The 24872-nt window shown below is 49.7% G+C and overlaps 1 protein-coding gene across 6 annotated transcripts in view; it reads left to right on the forward strand.

The window, feature by feature from the left end:
- Positions 1-1079: 1079 nt before the first annotated feature.
- Positions 1080-24872, forward strand: part of C2H10orf90 (chromosome 2 C10orf90 homolog) — a 215649-nt gene continuing 191856 nt past the window's right edge. For 2 of the 6 annotated variants that reach the window (XM_041746671.1, XM_041746673.1), the window contains exon 1: positions 11306-12115. In XM_041746671.1, coding sequence (XP_041602605.1) covers positions 11876-12115 — 240 coding nt within the window. In that variant the 5' untranslated portion in view covers positions 11306-11875. Of the gene's footprint in view, positions 1467-11305; positions 12116-24872 lie in introns of those variants that run through there. The other 4 variants (XM_041746674.1, XM_041746677.1, XM_041746675.1 and 1 more) reach the window with 3 other exon arrangements.

The raw sequence follows: 24872 nt of genomic DNA on the forward strand, positions 1-24872 counted from the left end.
GAGAGAGAGAGAGCGCACACATGAGAGTGAATGGGGAAGGGCAGGGGAGGAGGGAGAGTTAGAGGGAGAGAATCTCATGTAGACTCCTGGCTGAGTGCAGAGCCCGATGCAGGGCTTGATCGTACAACCCTGAGATCACGACTTGAGCTGAAACCAAGAGTCAGATGCTCAACTGACTGAGCCACTTAGGTGCCCGTAAAATTGTTTTTAGTTGTGGTAAAATATACGTAACAAAATGTACCATCTTAACCCTTTTGAGGTGTACAGACCAGCAGCAGTAAGTACGTTCCCACCGTTGTGCTGCCATCACCTCCATCCATCTCCAGGACTCATCTCATCCTGCAAAGCGGAACGTCCATAACCACGAAGTAACATCTCCCTCGCCAGCCTCCCCAGCCCCCCACGACCCTCCATCCCACCTTCTGTCTCCATGAATTGGACGATTGCACGCACCTCAGCTAAGTGGAATCATAGCGTGCGTTTTGTTTTGTGTCTAACTTCTTTCATTTGGCAAAATGTCTCCATGATTCATCCGGGCCGTCCCGCGTGTCAGAACCTCATTCCTCTTTGCGGCTGAGTAATACTCCCCCCCCCCCCAATTCTGTTTATCCATTCAGCCGTTAAAGTACACCCGGGTCATTTGTGCTTTCCGGCCCTCGTGAACAAGGCCGCTGTGACTGTGGGTGCACAAAGACGTCTTTGAGATCCTGCTTTCAATTCTTTTGGGTGCATTCCCGGAAGTGGAGCTGCGGGATCACGTGGTGAAGGCATGTTCAGTTTTCTGAGGCTCCACCGTATAGTTTTCCACGGTGGCCTCACTCCTTTCCCTTCCCACCAGCAGTGTGCAGGTCAGATCTGTGTTCTGCTTGGCTCTGTATTCCAATGCCAAGAGCTGTGCCTGCCATCTGGGCGTCAGGTGCTCAAAAAGTGTCCACGGTGTGTACGCGAGCAAGAGGCAATTGAAATTCCAGTGGGCTCGAGGGAGCCAGGGGTGAGGCGGGGGCGGGGGTGGGAGAGTCTGGACCCTGTGGTCAACAGGAAGCTCCAGCAGCAGCTACCCAGCGGGACCTGGGCTTGGATGCCGAATTACCCGTTTTCCAGCCAGGATGCCAAGAGAGCTGCCGCTCCTGAGAACTCGGGCTGTAGCTTTTAAAACTATTTTCGCTCTTCTAATTGGCTGGCAGGATGAATTCTTTGTGTGAAAAAGCAAAGCTCTTAGAATTTCTGTTTTCTTCTTTTCAGAAAGGGCGCTGGCCTGGTCCGGGCCTGTATTCTGGGTTCATTCTGGTTCCCCAATAGAAGGCTCTTTCCTTTGCTTAAAAAATAGGGCTGTCATCCGATTTGAATTTTAACTGCAGGGTGAGGAGCCCAGAGGGAAACCGGAGCCGGGTGAGAGAAAGCGTGCAGGAAACTTAAGGAGGGAGCACTTTGTGGTCGGCCCACAGGGAGGACAAGCGGAATCCGAGGTCTGTTTCCCTTTGGTGGAACAGGTGGCGGGGGACGAGGGCGGGCTGGGCAGAGCAGCCTAGAGTGAAGGGCCCCAGGGCCGAGAACCTGGGGGCTGGTGAGAGGGCGGAGAGCGGATCTGCACAGCCAGGTGGCCTTGCCCCATGCCTGCGTGCCCGGGCACAGGAGGAGGGCAAGGTGCACGGTGGGTGCGGGACACGCATACTGGACAGACTCCCCCGGCAGGTTTCACTCTCCTGCCAGTGAGGGCGCTGCAATCCTTTTGTGCCCCTGGCCTGCTCAGGCCTCTCCGGAGGCTGCTCAGACAGTTGCCAGCAGTGGCTGGGGGAGGTTGGCCCACCAGGTGATGGAGAGGGAGCACCCCTGAGGAGATGACTCAGGTGTCCTTGTACGTTTCCTAGTAGGGTGTGAGATCCCTTCAAATGCAGCGTAGAAATGGAATCCTGCTCCAAAGAGGTGTGCACTTGGCTGCATTCTATCCAAACCTGGTAATAGAAACCCATTGCCCCGGTGAGGAGACTCCTACAACGGCGGAGCACTTACCCATTCAACGAACACTTACTGTGCCCCACCTTATAGTAGGGATGGGCCCAGAAAAGGCTCGAGGTACCCATGCTTGCAAGCTTTGGAGAAACGGTGGGAGGGGAGCTCACCATTAGACAGTCCATTTTCTTTTTTGCTGGTACCCAGCAGTGATGTCCAAACAGTCATGGCCAAATGGTGATAGTCCACAGTGATGCCCAAAACTGATGCCCATCAGTGATGCCCACACAACAGCCATAGTTACCCTTTCCCTTTACCTATTTTTTCAATATGACAGGAGATGGCCCTGCGCTCCTTTGGCATGTGTTTAAAAATAACACCTTGTGATATTTTGTCAAGCTTACATGCCCTTGAAGACAGGTTGGAATCAGAGAAAAACCTATAGCGTGGGATGCAGCCTATCTGTGATCTGAGTATTTGATGGTCCTGGACTTCTGAGTCACACCAGGTGCTTTAAATGGTGCTAACTCAATGTCCTGTGATGAGGGTTGATTCGTGGCCCTTGGTAGGTATATACAAGATTTATCCCTTATTCCTGTATGTGGCTCATTTGTTATTGTGCTATTACATGTAACAGACATTTATTGGGATTCTGTTATGAGCAGGATACTGAGCTGGAGGTTTAGAAGGACCTAATGGAGATTCGATACTTATCCCAGTGAGAGCAGAATGCCCGCAACCAAAGTGTCTGGGGCACTAGAGGTGAAAGTCAAGGGAGGGACTAGTCACTCGAGGAAGAGATCCTTGAGCCATCTGGGCTGCAGTGAGGGGGTGCCATAGGCGAGTTGGTATTGGACTCAGCCTGGGTTCTCCTGAGAGCAGAGTTTGGGAAACCCCTTGTGGCAGCAGCCAACCTGAAAAGGACACCCCGGGAACCGAGGTGAGTGAAAGCCCAGGGTGAATGCAGCTGGAAGGTGGAGAGGCTGGGCCAGGAGCACCGTGAGGCCAGCCAGCCCTGGCAACTCACGTGCCATCATGGGCCGGTGGACGGAGCCTTATGAAGTGCATCTCAGGCCTGTCCTCTGGGCTCTGCCTCCAGCCCCCATAGGCCCTGGTGGGCCTACTTCCCACCGGCTACATTTGGGTCAGAGTTTGCTGACCTCGTATGCATTGATGAACAGGCAGGGTGGCCAGACAATTCTTATATTTATATGAAATGACCCAAAAGGTAAATTGTACTGGGCCTATTTTACTTTTAGGAAACACACGGAATGTTACACATCTTCGTGTGTGTGTGCGTGCGTGTGTGTGTGTTTGTGTGTGTGTGTGTGTGTATGCTCTCGTACATGCACAAAAGATCATTGCAATAGAACCAGTTTTTATAATGTTTGGGAAATCAGTAATCTGCCCATCCTGGCTGTTGGTTTTCATGTTTGAGGATAACCTGACTGGCCACATGCAGTGGGGAGGGGGTCACCTGGTTACCAAGTCAGTGGGTGCTCTGGGGGCTCAGAGGAAGCCCGTCCTCTGCCCAGGACAGGATCATGTAGCACAGGACATGAGCCTGACAGGCAGGTGTGCAGGTAGAAGGCCATTCTCTTCCCATAAATACCATCTGGGCCTCACCCCCACAGGTGCCTGCCACTCTGCATTCAGGGAGACAGTCTGGGTGCCACCCAAGCAGCCGCCTACCTGCTGCCCCAGTGGCAGGGAGGGATCTGCGCCGGGTAGACCTGGGGGGTCGGCAGAGGCTACGCTATTTGTGGGCACTAGTCTTGGGGTTTCCCGGGGAGCTCTGGTTATTTTACCGATAAATACTGCATTTCAGGAAGTTTTCAACACTTTTTTTTTAAAGATTTTATTTATTTATTCATGAGAGACAGAGAGAGAGAGAGAGAGAGAGACAGGCAGAGACATAGGCAGAGGGAGAAGTGGGCTCCATGCAGGGAGCCCGACGTAGGATTCGATCCCAGGACTCCAGGATCATGTCCCGAGGCAAAGGCAGATGCTCAACTGCTGAGCCACCAAGACATCCCAGTTTTCAACACTTTCATTGAAATATCAGGAAGGGAGACAGAACATGAAGACTCCTAACTCTGGGAAATGAACTAGGGGTGGAGGAAGGGGAGGAGGGCGGGGGTTGGGGGTGAATGGGTGACGGGCACTGAGGGGGACACTTGACGGGATAAACTTTGGGTGTTATTCTGTATGTTGGTAAATTGAACACCAATAAAAATTAATTTATTAAAAAAAAAAAAGAAAAATTAACTCGTGCAAGGAAGGAAGCCTGGCCAAGAGTAACAGTGAATACATTTGCAAGAAGAACACCTGGAGAAAGCAGAGTGCGAGTGCTCGGGCTATAGCAGTAGACCTCGTCGTTTGCTGCCCCAGCCCCACCCGCCTTCATTTCCCGTGGGAGGAGGGCGGTGACGGGTGGCCCACACTCCAGGCTTTCTTTTCGGGTAAAATTGCCCCAGTATGTAAATAGCAAATCGAGTTTGCTGTTTTCCTTAAAATTTCAACCTAATCTTTCACCCCCAACTCTTGCTTGTCAAAATATTGCTTTAAAATCCAGCGTAGTGTCTAACAAAGCCATTGATTTTCTTTATTCAAAATCTGTTCACACACTAGAGAGAAAATATGAAAATACCATTCATTGTCTTCAAATAACGCACTCCTGTCAGTGAGCGTGAGGGAGGGATATGTGATTTCTCCCCAAAGGTGGCTTAGCTCTGGTTTTCCTATTTTTTTTAAAAATGATTTTATTTATTTGTGAGAGACACACAGAGAGAGGCAGAAACACAGGCAGAGGGCGAAGTGGGCTCCCTGCAGGGAGCCCGATGTGGGACTCGATCCCGGGACCCCAGGATCACACTTGAGCCAAAGGCTCAGTTTCTGAGCCACCCCCCCAGGTGTCCCTAGCTCTGGTTTTAGAAGTGGCTTAGAATGTGTAATCGGAGCTTGCCACACAGCTGAAGCTCACCCAGTGGGTGGTGAGTGAGTGATTACCGATCGCTTGCTCAAGGGACAAGAACATGAGCCTCGTGGGTGAACTGGCAATATTGTTTGTGCCACTGACTTCAGTTTTCTCCCTGGTTTTGTCCCTGGGACCGCTGGCAGACAGATGGGACTGTCAAGGTTTTCAACATTGTCTAAAGACAGAGAAAAAAAAGCTTTCCATTTATGGACGAGGAACAGGCGAGCCTATGAGAAAAGACGGCCGATACCTTTTCACTTCACTCACCCATCGAGCCAATAGTTAGTGAGCTGAGGACACCCCTTTCCATCCCGCAACCAGCGCTAGAGCCCAGCGCGCTGAGTGGCTTCAAGGCGACGGCATTCGGGGAGCTAACTTGCATCCCCTTCCTAACTGGGTTCAAAGGCACAGGATCCCACAATCAGCCATTCTCAGCCCTCTGTTTTGGCCTCGAACCTCAGCAGGTGGGAAGAGAGAGGAGGAGACACACACTGCATTGGTCCTACGTGGGACTGTGAATTGCACCCATGACGGTTTGGATGCACGTACAGCGAGCACAGTGCCTTTGAGGAGAGAGAAAACTTCAGCTCCCACCTGATGAGTGAGGCGCCCATAAATAAAAATGCCATCCCCCCCCCAAAGGAAAAAAAATTATGAATTCAGAAATTCATAGTCATTTGGTTTTATTGTTGCCTAATGCTTTTTAGATCTGCGCGGGCCCTGCAGAAAATCAACTCTGAAACTCTGCATAATTAGGACATCTTTCATAGTCGTAAATGCTAATCCCATTGGAGAACAGATTAAGAATTCACAGGCATGAATTTCTGGCATCAGGTACCTGCAGTTCCTTTTCTTTTTGAATAATTCATTATTTAAATACTTCGCCGCACATCCTCTGCAGCCCTGCGTGTTGTATCGGGGGCAGGGGAGAAATAAGAGATTAATTTCCCATATATTTCAACGCTAAACACATTCAGGCCTCGTTGGTGTTGATTTGGTGTCGTTGGGTGGCAATTGCTAACGATGTTACAGTTTTGGTCACCCTAGGGACCCATTTAGGGAAATTAAATAGAACTTCTGCAGGACATTAATAAGGTCAGAGAGCTAACTTTTATAGGTGACTGAGTTCTTTGGTTTAAGAAGAAAAAAATAAAACAGCAAAGGATTCGGAAAGGTGTTTTCCGTAGAGTGGGGATTGTTTGTAGCAAATGGGGTTTCATTCAGTGCTTCCCCATTTTTGGCCATGAGCTTAATGATAAAATGTGGGGACAGAAGGTGAAATGTGACACCCTGCAGGTGACTTTTGTCCACCCACATGTGTGTGTGTGTGTGTGTGTATGTAGCAGCACATCTCTAATCCTTCAAGACTCCGTGCCCTATCTTTTCTTATACAAGGTCTGTATCAGGTCTTTTCTTGAGGTCTGCATCAGCGTGGTGCAAGTCTCCCTCGTGGAAAGCACTCCCGGGGAGGGGAATCCCTCCCTGGGTGCCTCAGTGGTTTGCGCCTGCCTTTGACCCAGGGCGTGATCCTGGGGTCCTGGGATCGAGTCCCACATCAGGCTCCCTGCAGGGAGCCTGCTTCTCCCTCTGCCTGTGTCTCTGCCTCTCTCTCTCTCTCTCTGTGTCTCTCATGAATAAATAAATAAATAAAATCACAAAAAAAAGATGGAGGCGAGGAATTTGTAGTATCTTAAAAAAAAAAAAAAAAAGAAAAGCACTCCTGGGCTGTGAGGAGCTCCCTGTCCAGGCGTCTGTCCCTCTGCTGAGCAGTGAACTCCCCGTGAGAACAGTGTGAGTGTCGTCTGTGTGTCGCTGGTGCTGGCAATGCCTGGCACACACAAGTGCTTTGCATGTGCTCGTTTAATGAATGAATCAATTTTCAGAGACTCGGCCCAAACTCCGTTGGTTGCAAGTGACAGAAACTCAATTTGAATAGCTTCAGCCTAAGGGAAAAAGTAGTGTAAAGATCTAGAGTCTCGCTTGGAACCCACAGGCAGGAACCAGGGCTCCAGGGCCATCAGGATGCTCCCGGTTTCTGGCCTCTGCCTCTCTCAGTGGCCGTTGCCACCTCCCCCCACCACGCCCGGTGTGTGCCGTCTTGTGGCATCCGCCCCCTTGCTTGCTCTATACCAGGACCCAGGATTCTCCAGGACGGACAGTGATGGGCTCCGTTCTGGCTGGGTGCACACCCCTGAGCGAGCCAACTGAGGTCAGCTGTCCTTATAAGACAGGCCAGGGGCCCCTGGGGGGCTCAGTTGGTGAGGTGTCTGCCTTCGGCTCATGTCATGATCCTGGGGTCCTGGGCTCTAGTCCTGCATCGGGCTCCCTGCTCAGTGGGGAGTCTGCTTCTCCCTCTCCCTCTGCTGCTCCTCTTGCTTGTGCTCTTTCTCGGTCTCGCTCTCTCAAATAAATAAATAAAATCTTAGAAAAAAAAAAAAGGCCAGCTCCCATGGGGTGGAGGTTGACGGGAGAGTTCACAGGATAGTGTTCAGTGTCCTGGGCCAATACGGGCCCACGCGATGGCATCACACAGTCCCATGCCACTCTCTTGTGGTGGTAGATGTGACTGGCTTTCTGTCTCTGGGTGAGAATTAGCTTGATGTGGGTTTGTGCCTGGTACTCCTCCTTCCTTTTTTTTTTTTTTTTTTTAAGATTTTATTTATTTATTCATGAGAGACATGAGAGAAGCAGAGACACAGGCAGAGGGAGAAGCAGGCTCCATGCAGGGAGCCCCATGCGGGACTCGATCCAGGGACCCCAGGATCACGCCTTGGACTAAAAGCAGTTGCTTAACTTCTGGGCCACCCAGGCGTCCCAGTACTCCTCCTTCCACTGGGTGTTTTGTTTTTGTTGTATCTGACATTAAAAACTTGCATTTGAATAGGTTTAAAAAATATATACTTTACAAACGCGCTTGAGTGAATCAACCCCCTACCCCGTTCTGGGCAGCACTGTGTGTGGACGGAGCCCTGGAATTCAGGTCTCACAGTGTCCAGTTCAGTTCCTCTTTCCCCTGAACAGAGTTCCTGCCTTATTAAAATAACGTGTCCAGGAGTTTACCACTCTGAGTGCTTGTCCTTTCTAGGCGACCGTGGCTGGTGATTGTCGAGCACGTGCCCAGTGCCAGGCTGGCCCAAGTGCTTTACGTGTTCCAGTTTTTACCAGATCCGCAGAAGCCCAAAGGAGGAAGGTACTGGTGTTATCCTCTGAAACAGGTGGGGACGGTGAGGCAGAGGGTGATCTGCAGTTCACCGAGGTTGTAGAGCCATTGCTGTGAGTGCCCGAGGGAGCAAGGGCTTCTGGTTAGACTGGTGGCAGGGGTGGCCCTGATGAGAATGAGGAGCACTGGATCCAAGGCTGGACACGGGGTGTGAGCCCCCCCAAGTCCCTCCTCAGTGGCTCAGGCAGGAGGAGGCCTCCATCTGCAGAGGGTCTGCTGCCTTTCCTGGGGAGGCCTCCCCTGGGCGGGGAGCTGCCCTCCGCTCTGTCCCCGTGCAACCTGGATCGACAGGCCCCACGTGGAGCAGCCAGGGGCTTGGTGACAAAGGAATGGAAGGCTGATGGGAGAGGGCTTGTCTGTAATCACATGCTACTTTGGGGGTCCATCCCCCTGATGTGCTCTTTCCTTCCCCCTGGGCCTCTGCTTCTTGCTCTGGGTGATGAGGGATTGGATCTGACAGTGCTGAGGTTTCCTTCCAGGGCCGAGAATTCTGGAGACCTATGCAAGGTCACACTAGTGCTTTCTCTCGCGGCTGCAGAAGCTGGTGGAAGCCCAGATCTGCCTATGACCTTGGCAGAAGGAAGAGCCACCTACAGCCTTTGATCTTTGGAGTCTCCACAGATCACCCTTCCCTTGCCTTCCCTTCCCTTCCCTTGTCTTCCCTTCCCTTCCCTTCCCTTCCCTTCCCTTGTCTTCCCTTGCCTTCCCTTCCCTTCCCTTCCCTTCCCTTCCCTTCCCTTCCCTTCCCTTCCCTTCCCTTCCCTTCCCTTGCCTTGCCTTGCCTTGCCTTGCCTTCCCTTCCCTTCCTTTCCCTTCCCTTCCCTTCCTTTCCCTTGCCTTCCCTTGCCTTCCATTCCCTTCCCTTCCCTTCCCTTCCCTTCCCTTCCCTTGTCTTCCCTTCCCTTCCCTTCCCTTCCCTTCCCTTCCCTTCCCTTCCCTTGCCTTGCCTTGCCTTCCCTTCCCTTCCTTTCCCTTCCCTTGTCTTCCCTTCCCTTGCCTTCCCTTGCCTTGCCTTGCCTTCCCTTCCCTTCCCTTCCCTTCCCTTGTCTTCCCTTCCCTTCCCTTCCCTTCCCTTCCCTTCCTTCCCTTCCCTTCCCTTCCCTTCCCTTGCCTTGCCTTGCCTTGCCTTGCCTTGCCTTCCCTTCCCTTCCTTTCCCTTCCCTTGTCTTCCCTTCCCTTGCCTTCCCTTGCCTTGCCTTGCCTTCCCTTCCCTTCCCTTCCCTTCCCTTGTCTTCCCTTCCCTTCCCTTCCCTTCCCTTCCCTTCCCTTCCCTTCCCTTCCTTCCCTTCCCTTCCCTTCCCTTCCCTTCCCTTCCCTTCCCTTCCCTTCCCTTCCCTTCCCTTCCCTTGCCTTGCCTTGCCTTGCCTGCCTTGCCCTTCCCTTCCCTTCCCTTCCCTTCCCTTCCCTTCCTTCCCTTCCCTTCCCTTCCTTTCCCTTCCCTTGTCTTCCCTTCCCTTGCCTCGCCTCGCCTCGCCTCCCCTTCCCTTCCCTTCCCTTCCCTTCCCTTCCCTTCCCTTCCCTTCCCTTCCCTTCCCTTCCCTTGCCTTGCCTTGCCTTGCCTTGCCCTGCCTTCCCTTCCCTTCCCTTCCCTTCCCTTCCCTTCCCTTCCCTTCCCTTGCCTTGCCTTGCCTTGCCTTGCCCTGCCTTCCCTTCCCTTCCCTTCCCTTCCCTTGCCTTGCCTTGCCTTGCCTTGCCTTGCCTTCCCTTCCCTTCCCTTCCCTTCCCTTCCCTTGTCTTCCCTTGCCTTCCCTTCCCTTCCCTTCCCTTCCCTTCCCTTCCCTTCCCTTCCCTTCCCTTGCCTTGCCTTGCCTTGCCTTGCCTTGCCTTGCCTTGCCTTGCCTTGCCTTCCCTTCCCTTCCCTTCCCTTCCCTTCCCTTCCCTTCCCTTCCCTTCCCTTCCCTTCCCTTCCCTTCCCTTCCTTCCTCTTGCCACTGCTGGATGGGGACAGATAGGCATCATTAGGAGCTGGTTCAATGGTGACTGGATATAGGGAATAGTGTTCACAGCACCCAAAGAGCCAAGCAAATGCCCTCTTCCCTTTCTGTCCTTGTTTAATTTTACTTCTTTATTGCTCAAGTTTCTCTCCTGGCTGTCTTGATCAAAGAGCTTCCAAATTTCAGATGGCGCCCCATGGTGTAACTCACTGGGGAGCATCCAGCCTGGCTCTCAGGCTTGGATCTTGGTGTGTCGCCCTTCCCGTGGGAACCATGCTGCCATCAGCTGGGTCCTGACAACTTCACTGACATCCTGGGGAGGACCACGGGGAGAATGGACAGTGTTCTGCTTAAGGGACAGTCAACCCTGCTTCATGGTGTGGATCACAGTGAATGACTATGGGTCTCATGTCTTAAGAGTCAAATGAGAACATCGGCCTAAATTTTCTCTGAGCTCTTTCCCTCTCCTTTGTTTTCGTTCTCAGTTTCAACATTCCCGTTGCCTCAAAAGGTGGGAGTTCAACATTTCCAGTCCAGGTCCTGGCCAGCCACCGCCTCTAGCAGGAGGGGGTCTGGTTCTGGGCCAGGGGAATGCATCTGGAGTCACTTGCTCATTTAGCCTCTCCCCACCCCCCCATCCCCCCATCCCGCCCTAGCCTTCGAGTGGGGCTGGAGGATTGTTCAGGGGGAATCTGTGCTGAAAGCTGAGAGGGAGTCGCCCGCAGAGGAGAGAGCTGTGTGAGGACTCAGAAGACGGCCTCCGTGCCTGTCATCAGCTCTCTCCTGGCCCAACCCTTGATCCAAGTCTGGTAATTTCCACCCTCTAAATTACTGGGTTAACAGAAATGGTACCAAAACGTGAAATGAAATGAGTAGGCGTACGTCATGCACCTGCATTTCCACATGATTCACAAGCCAGTGATTCTCAGCATCGTGTGAATCTCCACTACGTCACTGGTTAGACAGAGAACTGTGCCACGTAACTTGGGCAGAAGACACGCAACCACGCAACCAGGTATCAAGGCCTTGGAAATGATGCCCAGGTGACCGTGCGACACGCCTCTCTTTCCTCACTGTCTTACTCCCCTGCTGTCCCTGTGAGTTGGTGATTCCAGTTGTCCTCATGGGAGACCGGGGCTCAGGCTGGTGGCGGGACTTTGCCTGGCTCCGGCCCAGAGCCGTCACTACGCTGTCCCCGCCCGCCAGGGACACAGCGCTTCCTAACAGAGCGGGCTTTCCATCGCCTGCCTGCATCGTCGCTCCTCTGCGCCGGGCCCTCTTCCTCTCTTGAATGTGTTTCTTATCTGCCCGGGGCTGAGGTCACTCTCCGTGTCGGCAGGAGCCTGCGCTGGATCCTTTCCGACCCGGCGAGGAAAGGCAGGGATTGTGCAGAGGCAGCGGGGGTCGCCCGTGGTTCCTTTGCGCGGCCCAGTCAAGAATCCGTCGGGATTCGAGGGGCCCGACCCGCAGGACACGTGGAACCTCGCTGCACCCGGCAGGGCTGGGGACAGCGGGAAAGAGAGGGGGGCCTTTGAAACCAGAGACGGCTTTGGGTGACCCGAGAACACAGGTAGAGGCGCCGGAGACGGAGGGACGGCAGGCGGCCAGCGTGCTTTGAAGGCACGTAGAGGTCACCCAGGAGCGTCCGGCCCCTTTGCGGCTGGGGCCCGGGCACCAGGACCGTCCCCGCTGGGGCCCTTCCCGAGGCTCTCCTGCCGCACCCAATACCTGGATCAGACAAAGAAAATCGTGTCTGCCAGGCTCCCCAGCTGAAGTCACAAGATTCCGAGTATCATGCGGCACCCTGGGATTCCTACAAACACCCATCAGGAGGGGTGCGCCGCCCGCCACTCGGACACGGCCGGGCACCCGACTTTTCAGATAAGAGCATTCAGTACGGGCTTGAGAAACCATGTGATGGTCATGGATTTCGTGAAGAGTAACTGGTTCCCCGCCCAGAGAAGAGCCCAAGTCTGCATCATCCAGATGTACCAAGGCCTGGAGACGGCCGAGCGGGCGGCCAGCAGATATGAGGTACGGCTGGAGCTGGGGGGAGCGGTGGGCGCACCGCTGATGCGGAGAAGCTGGAGGCGCCCCTCGCCAGGTGGTGCAGGTGTTTTGACTGGTCTAATACATGAGTCGCCTTATTTGTACTCTTCCCCCGGCAAGCTGGGAAAAGGCGTTTCGCCTCTCCTTTCAGTGCTTGAGATACGGGAAGGGGGCGGGGGGCAGCATATCGCAGGAGTGTCCTTTACACATGACCCACGTCTGCATTTGCAAACACTTAGTAGGGACTAGCGAGCTCGTTTGTATCCGCGTTTGGAAACCGCAGTATGTGTCTGCCAGTTAGAGAGCCCTTGCTCTGTTCGTTTGTAATCATCCGTCTTTAGAAACAAATTCCCATTTGTTTCCTGGCGCCTTATGTAGAAAAAGTATCTATGACTTGCCTTGCTGGAGTTAAAAATGCATGATTTAAGCCAGGCCCGGAAGCGTGGCCTTTTTGCTCCTTTGAGAGGGAGTCCTAATTTTTAAACAGAAGCGACTTTTTTTGGGGGGGGGGATTGGGGGGGAGGAGAAAAGGAGAATTTTGGAGTTTAGAATGTCAAAGTGAGATAAACACATCCCTCAGACATATTTGCATTCTGCAACTGGTGTGAGGCGCGAGCAGTTATCTTTCAGAGAGTAAACACGCATGAAATCCGACCCGCTCGTTACTGTACATGTAATAAATTATGGATGTCGTCGTCATTGACTCCTCTAGAGCTCACTTACCTATCTCTTTTGATAAAGGTAACAGGTAAATTATCAGTGTTTTTGAAATGGGAACCTTTCCCAATGTTGATGCCCGTTGTTAGGAGGGCCTTCGCCCTGAATGCTGGCAAAGACCCCACATCTTTTGTTCCCCACTCCGGGCTTCCTCATTTCAGGGCAATGCGAGAACCTGTTCTGCAGGGTTCAAGGCTGGCTTCTTCCAGTTGCAGCCCTGGGATTGTGAATTTCCATGTTCACAACAGAGATATAGAGGCCTCAGAAATAATGGCATTAATTAGATTCAGTAATAGTTGTTCATTAGTTCATTGTCCAATCAACCAGAGCAAAAGGTGTGCAATTAGAATATAACTGAAAGAAACCAGAGATATTATTATTCACAAGTAATTAATTGGATGGGGACAGAATTTTATCATTGTATAATTTTCGTTCAGGTTACTTTTCGATCCTCCAGAGAGAGAAAGACTTGTTGAATTATACCATCTTGCATTTTGCAGACGTGTTCTTGGCTCCAGTTTAAGCCTTAAGTGACAGAGAGCAGCTCTGGTGTCCTGTTTTTTTTTTTTTTTTTTTATGAATGAAACTTCATTTCTCCCTATAGCGACACTCAAGGCGACAATGTGGAGAAGTGCATCTTTGCAGGAGATTGTGAAAAGCTTTAAGCGTGCTGACAGTCACAGCTGCTGCTTTGTGTCCCCCACACCTCCCACCCCCAATTACCAGTTACAGTCAACAAGTGGAGGTTGTATGCCTGCCACCTGGCAGTAACCTGGAGTCTTAATTCTTATGTGAAAATGAGTCTGAGGCCCTCCCATAGCCATCAGGCCCCCAGCTGGACGGACCTCACTGTGTCTGTGACTTGGGAAGTGGTCTAGGCAAGGCCCACTTTGCTCAGGGGCAGGTCAGGTTTGAAACCCAACATCGGATCCTTGCCTCCTTTCCCTTTTACTTCTGAGCTCTGCCCTTTTAGAGGCAAACATGTCAGAATTTAAAATATTCCATATCCATTGAGCTATTCATATTATTCCCACTGGGGCATGTCAGCGCTGTTTAAATTAGGAATTCCAGGAAGGAGTCAACTTCCTTGCTCAGTTTCCAAGCTGAACTGATGATAGAGCCCAATTAACAGTCTTGGGGCCCTGTTAGACTTGGCCCCAGTGACCGCTTCTCTCTCGCCAGCTCCAAGGCCATGGGTTAACCTGCCTGGGCTGTGACCACAAAGTACCTGACGGGGTGAGAAATGAACAGGGTCACTGAAACGAACGCTCACTGCACAGAGGTACTAGGTTAAAGAAACTAGCCGATTCTCCAGTAAAAGTGAGTTTTGGAAATTTTGTTTCTGTAAAAACCTTATGCATTTCATTCCCTCCCATGAGGACCTACAAATCCACTCTGGTTGACTTGAATGTCTAAAACTGGCATTTCTCTAAAACTGTTGTCTTTGTCCTGGGCTGTGTTAATGCCTGAAGAGGCTGCCTCTCATCTGAGATAAGCAGTGGCTCAGCTCAACTCTGTCCCAGGGGTGGCCCAGCCACACTCGTTCCCTTACTTAAACCGCCTTTTAATAGGAATGTACAGCTGACCTGTTTGTCTGAAATGTAAGTAGGATGGGAAATAGATGGTGGCGAGGGGTTTGCAACGCCTTGATCCCTGCTGATTCCAAAATGCTCCAAACTATTAAAAACACAGTGTGCTAAGGGCCTTTCTCTCCCTGCCTAGATATCTGGTAGACTTCAGACTTAAAAATAGCCAGAACTGAGTAATGGGACGGACCTGAGCTTGAGTTTTGGCCGCTGATCACACTGCAAACATGGCCACATCCCGAGAGTCCTTACAGAAGCAGAGCAGGGATGGTTTCCACTTGAGGGGAACCACGTGGAATTCAGAGATGCGCTTGCATCTCCTAGAGTGTGGATATGAGCTAGCATCTCCTAATTGATTGTTGAGAACTTTCTGCTTATAGGCACAGGCTGGGGCATGCAAGTCAAGTCTCATCCATCCGTCTTCTCTTGGGTGACAGTTTCTAATACATTTAATCATTAGATGAGCCAGAGAAAGTTTCTGTATGTGGTAATCGCCTTGTGGCTATGCTTTTTAAGATTTCCTAAAACTTCTATCATTTCTATCTCTCCTTCCTACTCATCCTTTTTTTTTTTTTTTTTTGGATTTGGCAGTGATGCTCAATTCTGGCTGACTGTAAGAATCATGGCAAACTGTTATTTTTAAATTTTTTTTGACATGCAAAGATTGCACACATTTAAAGTATAAATTTTGATGAGTTTGGACATAGGCACACACCCATGACAGCCATCAATCACCACAATCAAGGTTCTAAACGTATCCATCACCTCTAAACATTTCCTGTTTTCTTGTGCATGTGACTTTTTTGTTTTTTTTTTGTTGGTAAGGACGCTTAACATGAGATGTGTTCTCTTACTGTATTTTAAAGGGTGTTAGCTCCATGTTGTTAACTATAGGCACTCGTGTTGTACGGCAGAGCTCTGGACTCACTAATCTATCACGTAAGCTTTACACCCACTGAGCAACAGCTTCCCGTTTCCCCTTCCCCAGCCCCTGGCAACCACCATTCTATTTTCGGCTTCTAGGAGTTTGGTTTAGATGCCTCATATAAGTGGAATCATGTGGCATTTGTCCTTCTGTGATGGACTTATTTCCCTGAATGTAAAATCCTCTGGTTTCTCCCGTGTTGTCACAAGTGTAGGAATTTCTCAATTTTTAAGCCTGAGTAATATTCCATCGCATATATATACTACATTAAAAAAAATCTGTTCATCTGTTTGGGTTATTTCCTTATGGTGAACTTTTAACACTGACATATGCTCATTGCCCAGCCAAGGCCATTGTGACCCAGGGCAGGTGTGTGGGGTTGTGTTGTATTCCTTTAGAGAGGATTGAACTTTGTTCCCGTGTGAGGTGAAATTACCTGCAAATGGTCTGATCTTGTGAGGCTGACTTTTCCCCACACTTTAATCTAGGGGATTCGTCCTCAATAAGTGATGGTTTTGTCCCCAGGCGATATTTGGTAAAGCCTGGAGACACTTTGGTTGTCACAGCATGGGGAAGATGCTACTGGTACCTACTGAGGAGGGGCCAGGGATGCTGCTAGATATACTGCTGTGTCCAGGGCTGTCTTCCACCACCACCAACAAAGACCCACCTGACCTGACATGTTCACAGTGTGGAGGCTGAGAAGCCCTGACCTAGGGCTAATTGAGCCCCCACTGTCAAAGTACAACCCTTGGGAGGACCTACTTAATGCCCCGTGTGTGTGTGAGAACTTTCCACCAGGGCCAGTAGGAGCATGAACTGTTTCCAGCCCTGGGAAAGGTCCCAGAAGCATCTGACCTACTACTACTTTCTGGTAGTTCTTTTTCTGGTTTTATGCAGTTTTCTCTTAAGCATGCGAAAATCAGTATTCAGCCAGAGACTGGAGAGACCTGTTGCTGGTTGCTGGAGCAATCTTTCCCTGCAGTTCACTCCTCTTCAGAATTTAGCCCCAAATTCTAGCTACCTCAGCTTCTTGGAGTCTTGATCTCTGCTTCCTTTGCTCAATGCTCCTCTCTTGAGCTTCCGCTTTGTGCTCTGCAACCTGGAAACTGTCTCTGGGTAGGGACAATTGTAGGGCTTCCTCCTGTCATGCCCCCTCCCTCCAGGATCATAGACCCCATTGCTTCATAGCTTTTGTCTTTCTGCTCCATCGTAGCTGGAAGTGGAAGCGCCCCCCTAGATAATTTTAATGTCCCACCAGGGTTGAGAGATGCCACTTTGGGCTTTGCTGAATGTCTTCTTAGGTTGGGGTGAGCCCTAGGTCATAGGAGGTAGAAGTACTCAGGTTTTAGGTGCTTGGACTTCAATATAACTTTATTTGGGGAATGAAGAAGTCAATGAGAGGAAACAGGAAGTAAAACAAACATTCCCTTTCTTAGTACAGTTACCAAATGGGGCAAAATGATGTGCCCATTTCCAAATCAAGCCAGAGAGATGTGGCCAGATCAGTCTTCACAGTCTCATGTTTCTTCCTAGGGTCTTGGCCTCCAGTGAGGCTTCTGCTAGATCGGCGGTGGCTCTGGCTGTGGTGTAGGCAGTGAGCTCTCCAAGGAAAGAGCACTGAGAAAAGGCCAATGGACAAAGGACAATAAATATTCCCATCACCTTTGCCACCTCACTGGCAGGTCAGGAACCCCTGCCTCACCCTGGGCCCTGCTTCTGCCTGTGTGTGTACTTGGTGCTCCGATGGGAGCCTTGGCCACTCACCTCTCTGCTGACAGCAGCTGGTGGTCTTCATGCAGGTGCAGGAGGAGGCAAATCCAGGGGGCAAAAGATGAAACAATCACTTGTGGGGTCTCTGGGCTGCTCACTTGGCACATTCTTCCAGGCTCTCCCCACAGGTGTCAGTGGGAGGCTGGACATTAGAGGGCAAGGTTCTTAGCAGGTGCAGTGGGTTGGAGGGCTGAAATGAATTTTGTGGCATCAGCAGGCACCTCTGGTGGTTGAGGTGTCCAGAATAGCTGTGCTGTGAATGCTTTGTTAGAGGTGACACGTGACTCGATCTGGAACACTTGCAGTCTCTTGAGATCTATCTGACATTGCTGTGGTCAGTGTGCATCAGGACATTGGGCATGGGTCGGGGACTCCGTGTCCACATTTCAGCCAAACCAAGGGAGGGGTGATGGAAGGTGACTGGTGGCTGTGTGGCTAAGTGTGAGGGCACTGGCTTGAGCCTGGGGTCTTGCTAGATGAGTGACCTTGGGAAGCTTCTTGGCCGTTCTGCGGCCTAGTTTCCTCGCCTGTGTTCATGAGAACCATGACATCTACCTCCTAGGTTTGCCGCAGGGATGAAGGGAGACAATCTATACAAAAGGCTAAGCCTCAGGCCTGGCAGAGAGGCAGCATCTCATCAAGGTGAGTTGTTGCTACTCACGTTCCAATATGGCCTTTCTCTGCTGTCCCCAACCCTGCTGCGAAGGCGTGGCCCCTGGGACCAGGCTGATTGTAACCAGTGCTTAGAGGAGACTGCTCCGGGCATGCAGTCCTGTTTAAATTGGGGTGAACATCCCTACTCCTCCTTCCCCATGCTCAGAGTGCCAGGTGACAGGGACTTATAACCTTTGGTGCTCTTGGCTCAGGGTAATCCATTCCCTAAGCAACTCAGACATTAGTCAGCAAATTGGCCCTGAGCCGAATGCACAGTTTCCGCTCACAACCCACCTAATTCTGTGGTCAGCTGCCAGTTCCACCTTTGACAAGGGACTGCTGAGAATTGAGTTCATACACATCTGATTCCTGCCTGTGAAAGCTGGGGAGAAGGCAGGAAGTGTTAACAGAACGTGTTCCATGTGAGATGCACCCTCCCTTCGAAGAGCCACAGGGATATAAAGGAGTTCACCACCCCCAGGAAGGATGGAATGCCCCTCATGCTTTAGTGTACTCTAGAATCCTCAAGAGAACATTCAAGCAATGTAGACCTGGGACTCTGGGAAGGGTGGGATCCAGAAATTTCTGTTTTTTAACATGAAATCCAAATGATTTTTTTTAAGATTTAAAAAAAATTTATTTATTCATGAGACACAGAGAGAGAGAGAGAGAGAGAGAAAGAGAGAGAGACACAGGCAGAGGGAGAAGTAGGTTCCCCATGGGGAGCCCGATGTAGGACTCAATCCCAGGACCCCAGGATCACGCCCTGAGCTGAAGGCAGATGCTCAACCACTGAGCCACCCAGGTGCCCCCGAATCCAGGTGATTTGGATGCAGGTCCAAATATGGAACTTCCAGGCTGATACTTTCCAACTGCACAAGCCAAGAAGGAGACAACAAAGAAGCCCAAGTGACTGGCCTGTGTTGAAAAAACTGGAGCCAAGGGGCCCAGGGTGGGGGAGGGGAGGCATGGTCAGAGAGGAGAGTGGCTGGGCCACCGTGTGCCAGGAGAACTGAGAGACAGAGATGGAACAAAAGGGGCTGTTGTTTGATCCCTCAATTGCCTCATTGATCCTCACCACAGCTGTGTGGGGCACATGAGCCCTATTTTTCCAAAGAGAAAGTTCTGTGAGGCCCAATCACTGATGCAGGCTGCATGGGGACACAGGGGCAGGAGGAGGAGGGTCTGCCTCAGTTATGTCTTGTTCTGAGGTTGTGCTTCTGGCATGGTGCTGAGGAGTGGGGAGATGGGGGAGCAGCACTTATCCTGACAGCAGCGACTAGGAGCCCAGGGGTCTTTGGGGTTGACTGTAGACAAAGCCAACTATGCCAGGATCTGGTGGTAAGAGATAATGATACCTTTGCTCTGACTTGCTCTCTCCCTCTGCTTCAGGAATCTTTCCTTCCCGCAGCTCTTTCACCAAGCACCTCCTCCTGGTCCTTAGGTCCCACATAGGTTCTCACTGACCTCAGTGTTGTCCCATGTTCTCTTCCCTTTCTGGTGGAGCAGATGGATTAAAGAGGAAATATTGGGCTGACTTAAAAAAAAAAAATTATCAAGGACCTACTCTGTGCTAGGAACTGTGCTGGTGCTGGGAACACAGAGGTCCAAAAGGCAGGGTTCCTGTCCCTGCTTATCATCTGTTGAAAAGGCAGCCAGCCTAATAAGTGCCGAGTCAAGGTGTCTACACTGAGCTGTAGGCAAGGCTGGGAAGGAGACATTTGGGCATGTTCGTCATGGAAGATGAAGGGAGAGTGAGAATATGGGGCCTGGGTGGAGAAGGAAAAGACATTTCAGGCAGAAGGAATGGCAGCTCCTGGGTAGTGGTACAGAAAGATCACGCGTAAGTAGAACCCTGTGGTCTCTAGAATTGCAGTTAGAATTTGCAGGGCACAGTTCCTGGGAGGAGGGAGCCAGGCAGAGAAAGAGTTTTGGAATTTGGATCTGTGGCTAAAAACTAATCTATGTGAAAGTCCATGAGGCCAGACAAAGAACAGCTGACAAGGAAAGAACAGTTGTTGGGAAGCTGTAAGATGAACAATTCTCAGGGCCCACTCAGGGCCATGGATTGTTTTAGTTTCTCACCATCCAGAGTAGAAAGACCTCACTGAGTAGAGGGTAAATTCAGTAGAGATTCTAGAAGGGTCATGCCTTGGATGGATGCCAAACTAGCCCTAGAGTAAAGGCTACCCTATATCCATCCTATAACAATTTTGGAAACAATTCTTGAAAGAATTTGGCTCCTCCACAAGTAGTTTAATTGCCTGCCAAAACTATGATCAATACCCTTTCATGGATTACAACAAAATTCAGCAAGCAATAATATAAAATTAAAAAGATCTAGCATCCAGACAAAGCTCACTAGACATTCAAGAAACAGGAAAGCATGATTCTGAACCAGGAGAAATCATGATTAATAGCAACAGATTTATCAATGACAGTGATGATGGAATTAAAAAGCAATGATTTTTTTTTTAAAAGCTATTACAAGACTATTGTTTTCCCTTTAAATTCAAGAGTTTGAGGATCCCTGGGTGGCTCAGCGGTTTGGCGCCTGCCTTTGGCTCAGGGTGCGATCCTGGAGTCCCGGGATCAAGTCCTGCGTCGGGCTCCCTGCATGGAGCCTGCTTCTCCCTCTGCCTGTGTCTCTGCCTCTCTCTCTCTCTATGTCTATCATGAATAAATAAATAAAGTCTTTAAAAAAATAAATTCAAGGGTTTAAGAGAAGATACTACCACGATGGAGAAAGAAATAGTTGATATAAAAATGCACCAAATAGAACTTACAGAGAAGGAAAAGAAATGACACTACCTGAAATGGAAATTTTACTAGATGGGATTAATAGGAAATTGGATGCTGCAGAAGAGAAGGTCAGTTAAATTTCTAAACTGAAGACAGAGAAAAAGGAGAGGGAGGAGAGGGAGAGGAGGGAATGAGGGGAAGAGAGAGAGAGAGTCAGAGAAAGAAAGCCTGAGTGACCTGTAGGACAACATTGATATCAAGAGATCCAACACACATATAATTAGAATCTCAAAGAGTAGAGCAGAAATGAGGGTAGAAAATGATTTGGAGAAATAATGGCTGAAAAGTTTCCAAATCTACCGGAACGTATGTCAATGCATTGCCTGTCAAGTACATGTATATAGTAGAGTCCAGATCATCAAGCTCAGCCCATCCTGTGTAAATAGTATATATTTCAGTGTCTCCCAGTGGTGGTCACAGGGTTGTCAATCAGAGTTCTCCTGTGCAAGGAATATGTTTGCTTCTTTGTGATCACTCTGCATAATTCACTGAGGCAGTTTGCTTATTTATTTATGGCTGACATAATATCAATTTAGTGCAAGATTGTTTTTAGCTCCGATGGGCTATGAGAAAAGGGAAAAGCAATCTGGCAGATGCTATCTGTATGATTTTTCTATTCCTGCAAAACAAATGATCATGTAATTGGCTTAAAATGATACCTACTTATTATTTCACAATTTTGTAGGCTGGATATCCTGGTGTGGGTTAGCTGGCCCCTCTGCTAATGTCTCTCCAGGCTGAATCAAGATGTCAGATAAGGCTGTGATCTCACCTGAGGCTCAGGGGCCTCTTCCAACATCACTGGTTATTGTCAGAATTCAGTTCCTTGTGGTCGGAGGACAGAGTCTGCATTCTGTTGGTGGCTGTCAGCTGGCACTCTCCGCTCCTGGAAGCTGTCCTCAGGTCCCTGCCATGCGGTGCCAGCCATAGGCAGTTCACAGCATGTTTGCTTGCTTATTCATGGCTAGAAGGATAATCTGCTGCTCTGAACATTTCTGAGTTCTTTTGGAGACACACCTGATTAGGTCAGACACCCCCCCCCCCCCCCGTATCATCTCCCTTTGATTCACTCAAAATCAACTGATTAGCAACCTTAATTATACAGGCAAAACCCTCTATCCATATCATATAACTTAATTGTGGAAGTGAGAGCCCGTTGTACTCACAGGCTCTGGGACGTGTGTACCAAGGGGTGGGAATCCTGGGAGCTGTTTTAACATTCTGCCTAAACTTTATTTCAAATTTTTGTATCTGGGCAGAAAAGGAAATAGAAGGAGGTATTGGAATTGAAGGCACATAGGTTTGGAGCCTCTGTCTAGGAGGTCCATGAGGGGAAGGTGCCCTTAAGGTCTTCTGGCTTACCACTGTGCCCCCAACACCAGGTCACCTTCAAGAACATTGTGGCATGGGGCACCTGGCTGGCTCAGTTGGTTAAATGTCTGCCTTTGGCTCAGGCCACGATCTCAAGGCCCTGGGATCGAGCCCCACGTCAGGTTCCCTGCTCAGCAAGGAATCTGCTTCTCTCTCTACCTCTGCCTCTCTCTCTCTCTCTCTCTCTCAAATAAATAAATAAAATCTTAAAAAAAACATTGTGGGACACGTGTGAATAGATGCATTCATGGATGAATGGATAAACAAAAAAGTGCACAGAGTATGTTTGAAATGAAAATCTGGGGCCAGAGTAGGTGATGGTTGAAGACTGTGCATGCAAGGGATCTGCCTCTGACTCCATGCTCATGTTAGGCTCCCCATGGATCCACTCATTTGCAGTGATCGACAGATACACCTTGGCTTTAGGTAGCCCAAGTGAAGGTCCAAAACGGAGGTCCCTTGTTTCATTACCCTTTTCATTAATCAAATTCCAAATAGAGAAATTATTTAATTTTCTCTCTAGGTTCTAATTTATATCCCTTCTCCATCCAGAAAGGACTTCAAGACAGCTCTAAAAATAAGCATTCTTGGAAGACATCCAGAATTTAGGAATAATAATTTGTCAGAGAAACAAATAGGGCTGAAGACAAATGGGGGAATTATTTTCTTAAAGTAGACAACAAATTGCTTGCCAATTTCTATTGAAGACAAGGAGCATCTTCCCAGCAGAGCAGCCCGAAGCTGGCGGTGAGTGGGTTAGCCCTAAGCAGCTACTCTCTGCTAGGGCTCAGATGCCTCCGATTCAGCCCTCTGGTCACAGAAAGTTCATGAAACCCATTATTTTAGCTGCACTCCTCGCTAGTGAGTTCTGGATGCTGCTGGCTTCTCAACACTTGGTTCTGGGGTAGTAGCTACACTTTGCTAGTAGTGTTGGAGGACACCTGTTGGAGGCGGTGGTGAGCTGGGCCGTGTGTGCCAGAGGGATGGGGTCTCGGTTGATGGGTATGCAAGGAGGGGCCCAGGGGCATATGGGAGATGCAATGTGCTCAGAGCTTTGTTGTTTGCTGCTCACCGTTGATGTGATATTCAGGAAAGAAGCTTTGTCATTCTTCCAGGAGGTGTGTGCCACCGTGCTAGCTGTCAGACACACAGGAAACAAAAATATGAAGACTTTCCATGACAGAGTTCCACAATAAATGGCCACAACCTCAGTTTTGATTATGCAACACGTGGGGACCAGGGCAAAAGGAACATGTGCTCCTCGTGTTAGAAAAGCAGGGAGAAATAGTTGTTCAAGGTACTAAAGTAGGTCTTTTTTCCTTCCTTTTATTGTCTCTCTTTGGGTTTGTCCTGTTGGTTTTTAATGGGTTCTTTAACATTGGTTTAAGCAAAGACAAATTTAGATTTTAAATTTTACCATGAATTTTGACGTTCATCTTTAAACTGCGTAATGCCATTTTAACACAAATATAAGAGCACTCGACTCATAGGTGGAATCACTGAAATGGTGCAGCTTTTATTTGCACTGATGCTATACATGCATATATGTATCTCATTCTCACTGGAACAATGGAAACACTGCAAAAATCATCTCTAACTTTTATTTGACATAATATTCGACCAATGCTCTGTACCTTCAGTTTCCTGCTGGGTGAGGAAGGGCTAAGATACAAGGGAGCTACGGGGGTCCTCTCTCTCCCTCTCTCCTTCTCCTTCTGAGCTGTCATTTGCAGCATAAGCAGGTGGCCAACACTGGGATGTAACATGAGGAAGAAAGTCTGTGATAGGGTTGCTTGGTCACTCGTGTTTCCCAGAAATCTACTGCCTTCTTTCTGCATTTGAAGTAAGTCTGTTTCCGGGGGGAGCACGGGCCCCTTGGGGCTGTCAGCACTCGGCGTACTTGATCCTAGATGTGATTCGCTTACCTCATATTCTCTTTGAGTCTTGCTGAACTTCCACGTGTGGTAGGCTCACCAGGTAGGTAGGTAGGCTTCCACCAGGTAGGCGCACCTCAGCGAGGGGCCACTGAGGACCATCTGTGATGGGCAGTGAGGAAATCAGCAAACACACCTTGCCCCGTCCTCTGCTTACAGTACCCCCACTATCCTCTTGGGATTTCATTTACAAAGCACAAGTTCAAAGATAAAAATGTTTTATAATTCAAGATGGTGACACAAAAGCACTGGCTGTAGAAGGAAAAAAATGGATAAATTGGACTTGATCAGCATGAAAACCTTGCGTGCATCGGAGGACATTATTAGCACAGCACAAGGAAATCCCACCTACTACCTGGGTGAGCCTGGAGAGAGTTATACTGGGTGCAATAAGCCGGTTATGACCAGACAGATGTTGACGGACTCCACTTTGGCGACGTACCTGGAGTAGTTAAATTCTCTGAGATGGGGAGTAGACTGGTGCCTTTCAGGGCTGTGGGGCGGTGCGTAGAATAGGAAACTCGTGTTTAACGGTACAGCGTTGCAGCCTGTGGGGCTGGAAAAGCTCTGGAGACAGATAGTGGTGATGACCGCGCGACATGATGAATGTACTTAGTGTTACTTACTGAATTATGCGCTTAAAATGCTAAATTTTATGCTATGTATATTTTACCATAATTAAAAGAACTTCAAGATGGTGACATGAAACCAATATGTGGCCCTTCGCAGTACAGGCTTCCGTGCCACTGCCTGGGTCTCATGCCTGTGAAGCTGGTCCTGCGCTAACTCGTGTTTGTAAGTGCGTAGGACGATTCTCTTTCACAACAGGAGGAGATCTCTGAGGTCAGGGTCCCTGTCTCATTTCTCTCACTAACTCTGTGTTGAATTGAAACTCCGAGCTAAAGTGGAGCTTGTTCACGATACATTTAAAAAATGCAGGCTTATGTACGATTTACATATATTAATATTCATACACTGTA

The sequence above is a fragment of the Vulpes lagopus genome, chromosome 2, assembly GCF_018345385.1.
Source record: "Vulpes lagopus strain Blue_001 chromosome 2, ASM1834538v1, whole genome shotgun sequence".
In the NCBI taxonomy this organism is placed as follows: domain Eukaryota; kingdom Metazoa; phylum Chordata; class Mammalia; order Carnivora; family Canidae; genus Vulpes; species Vulpes lagopus.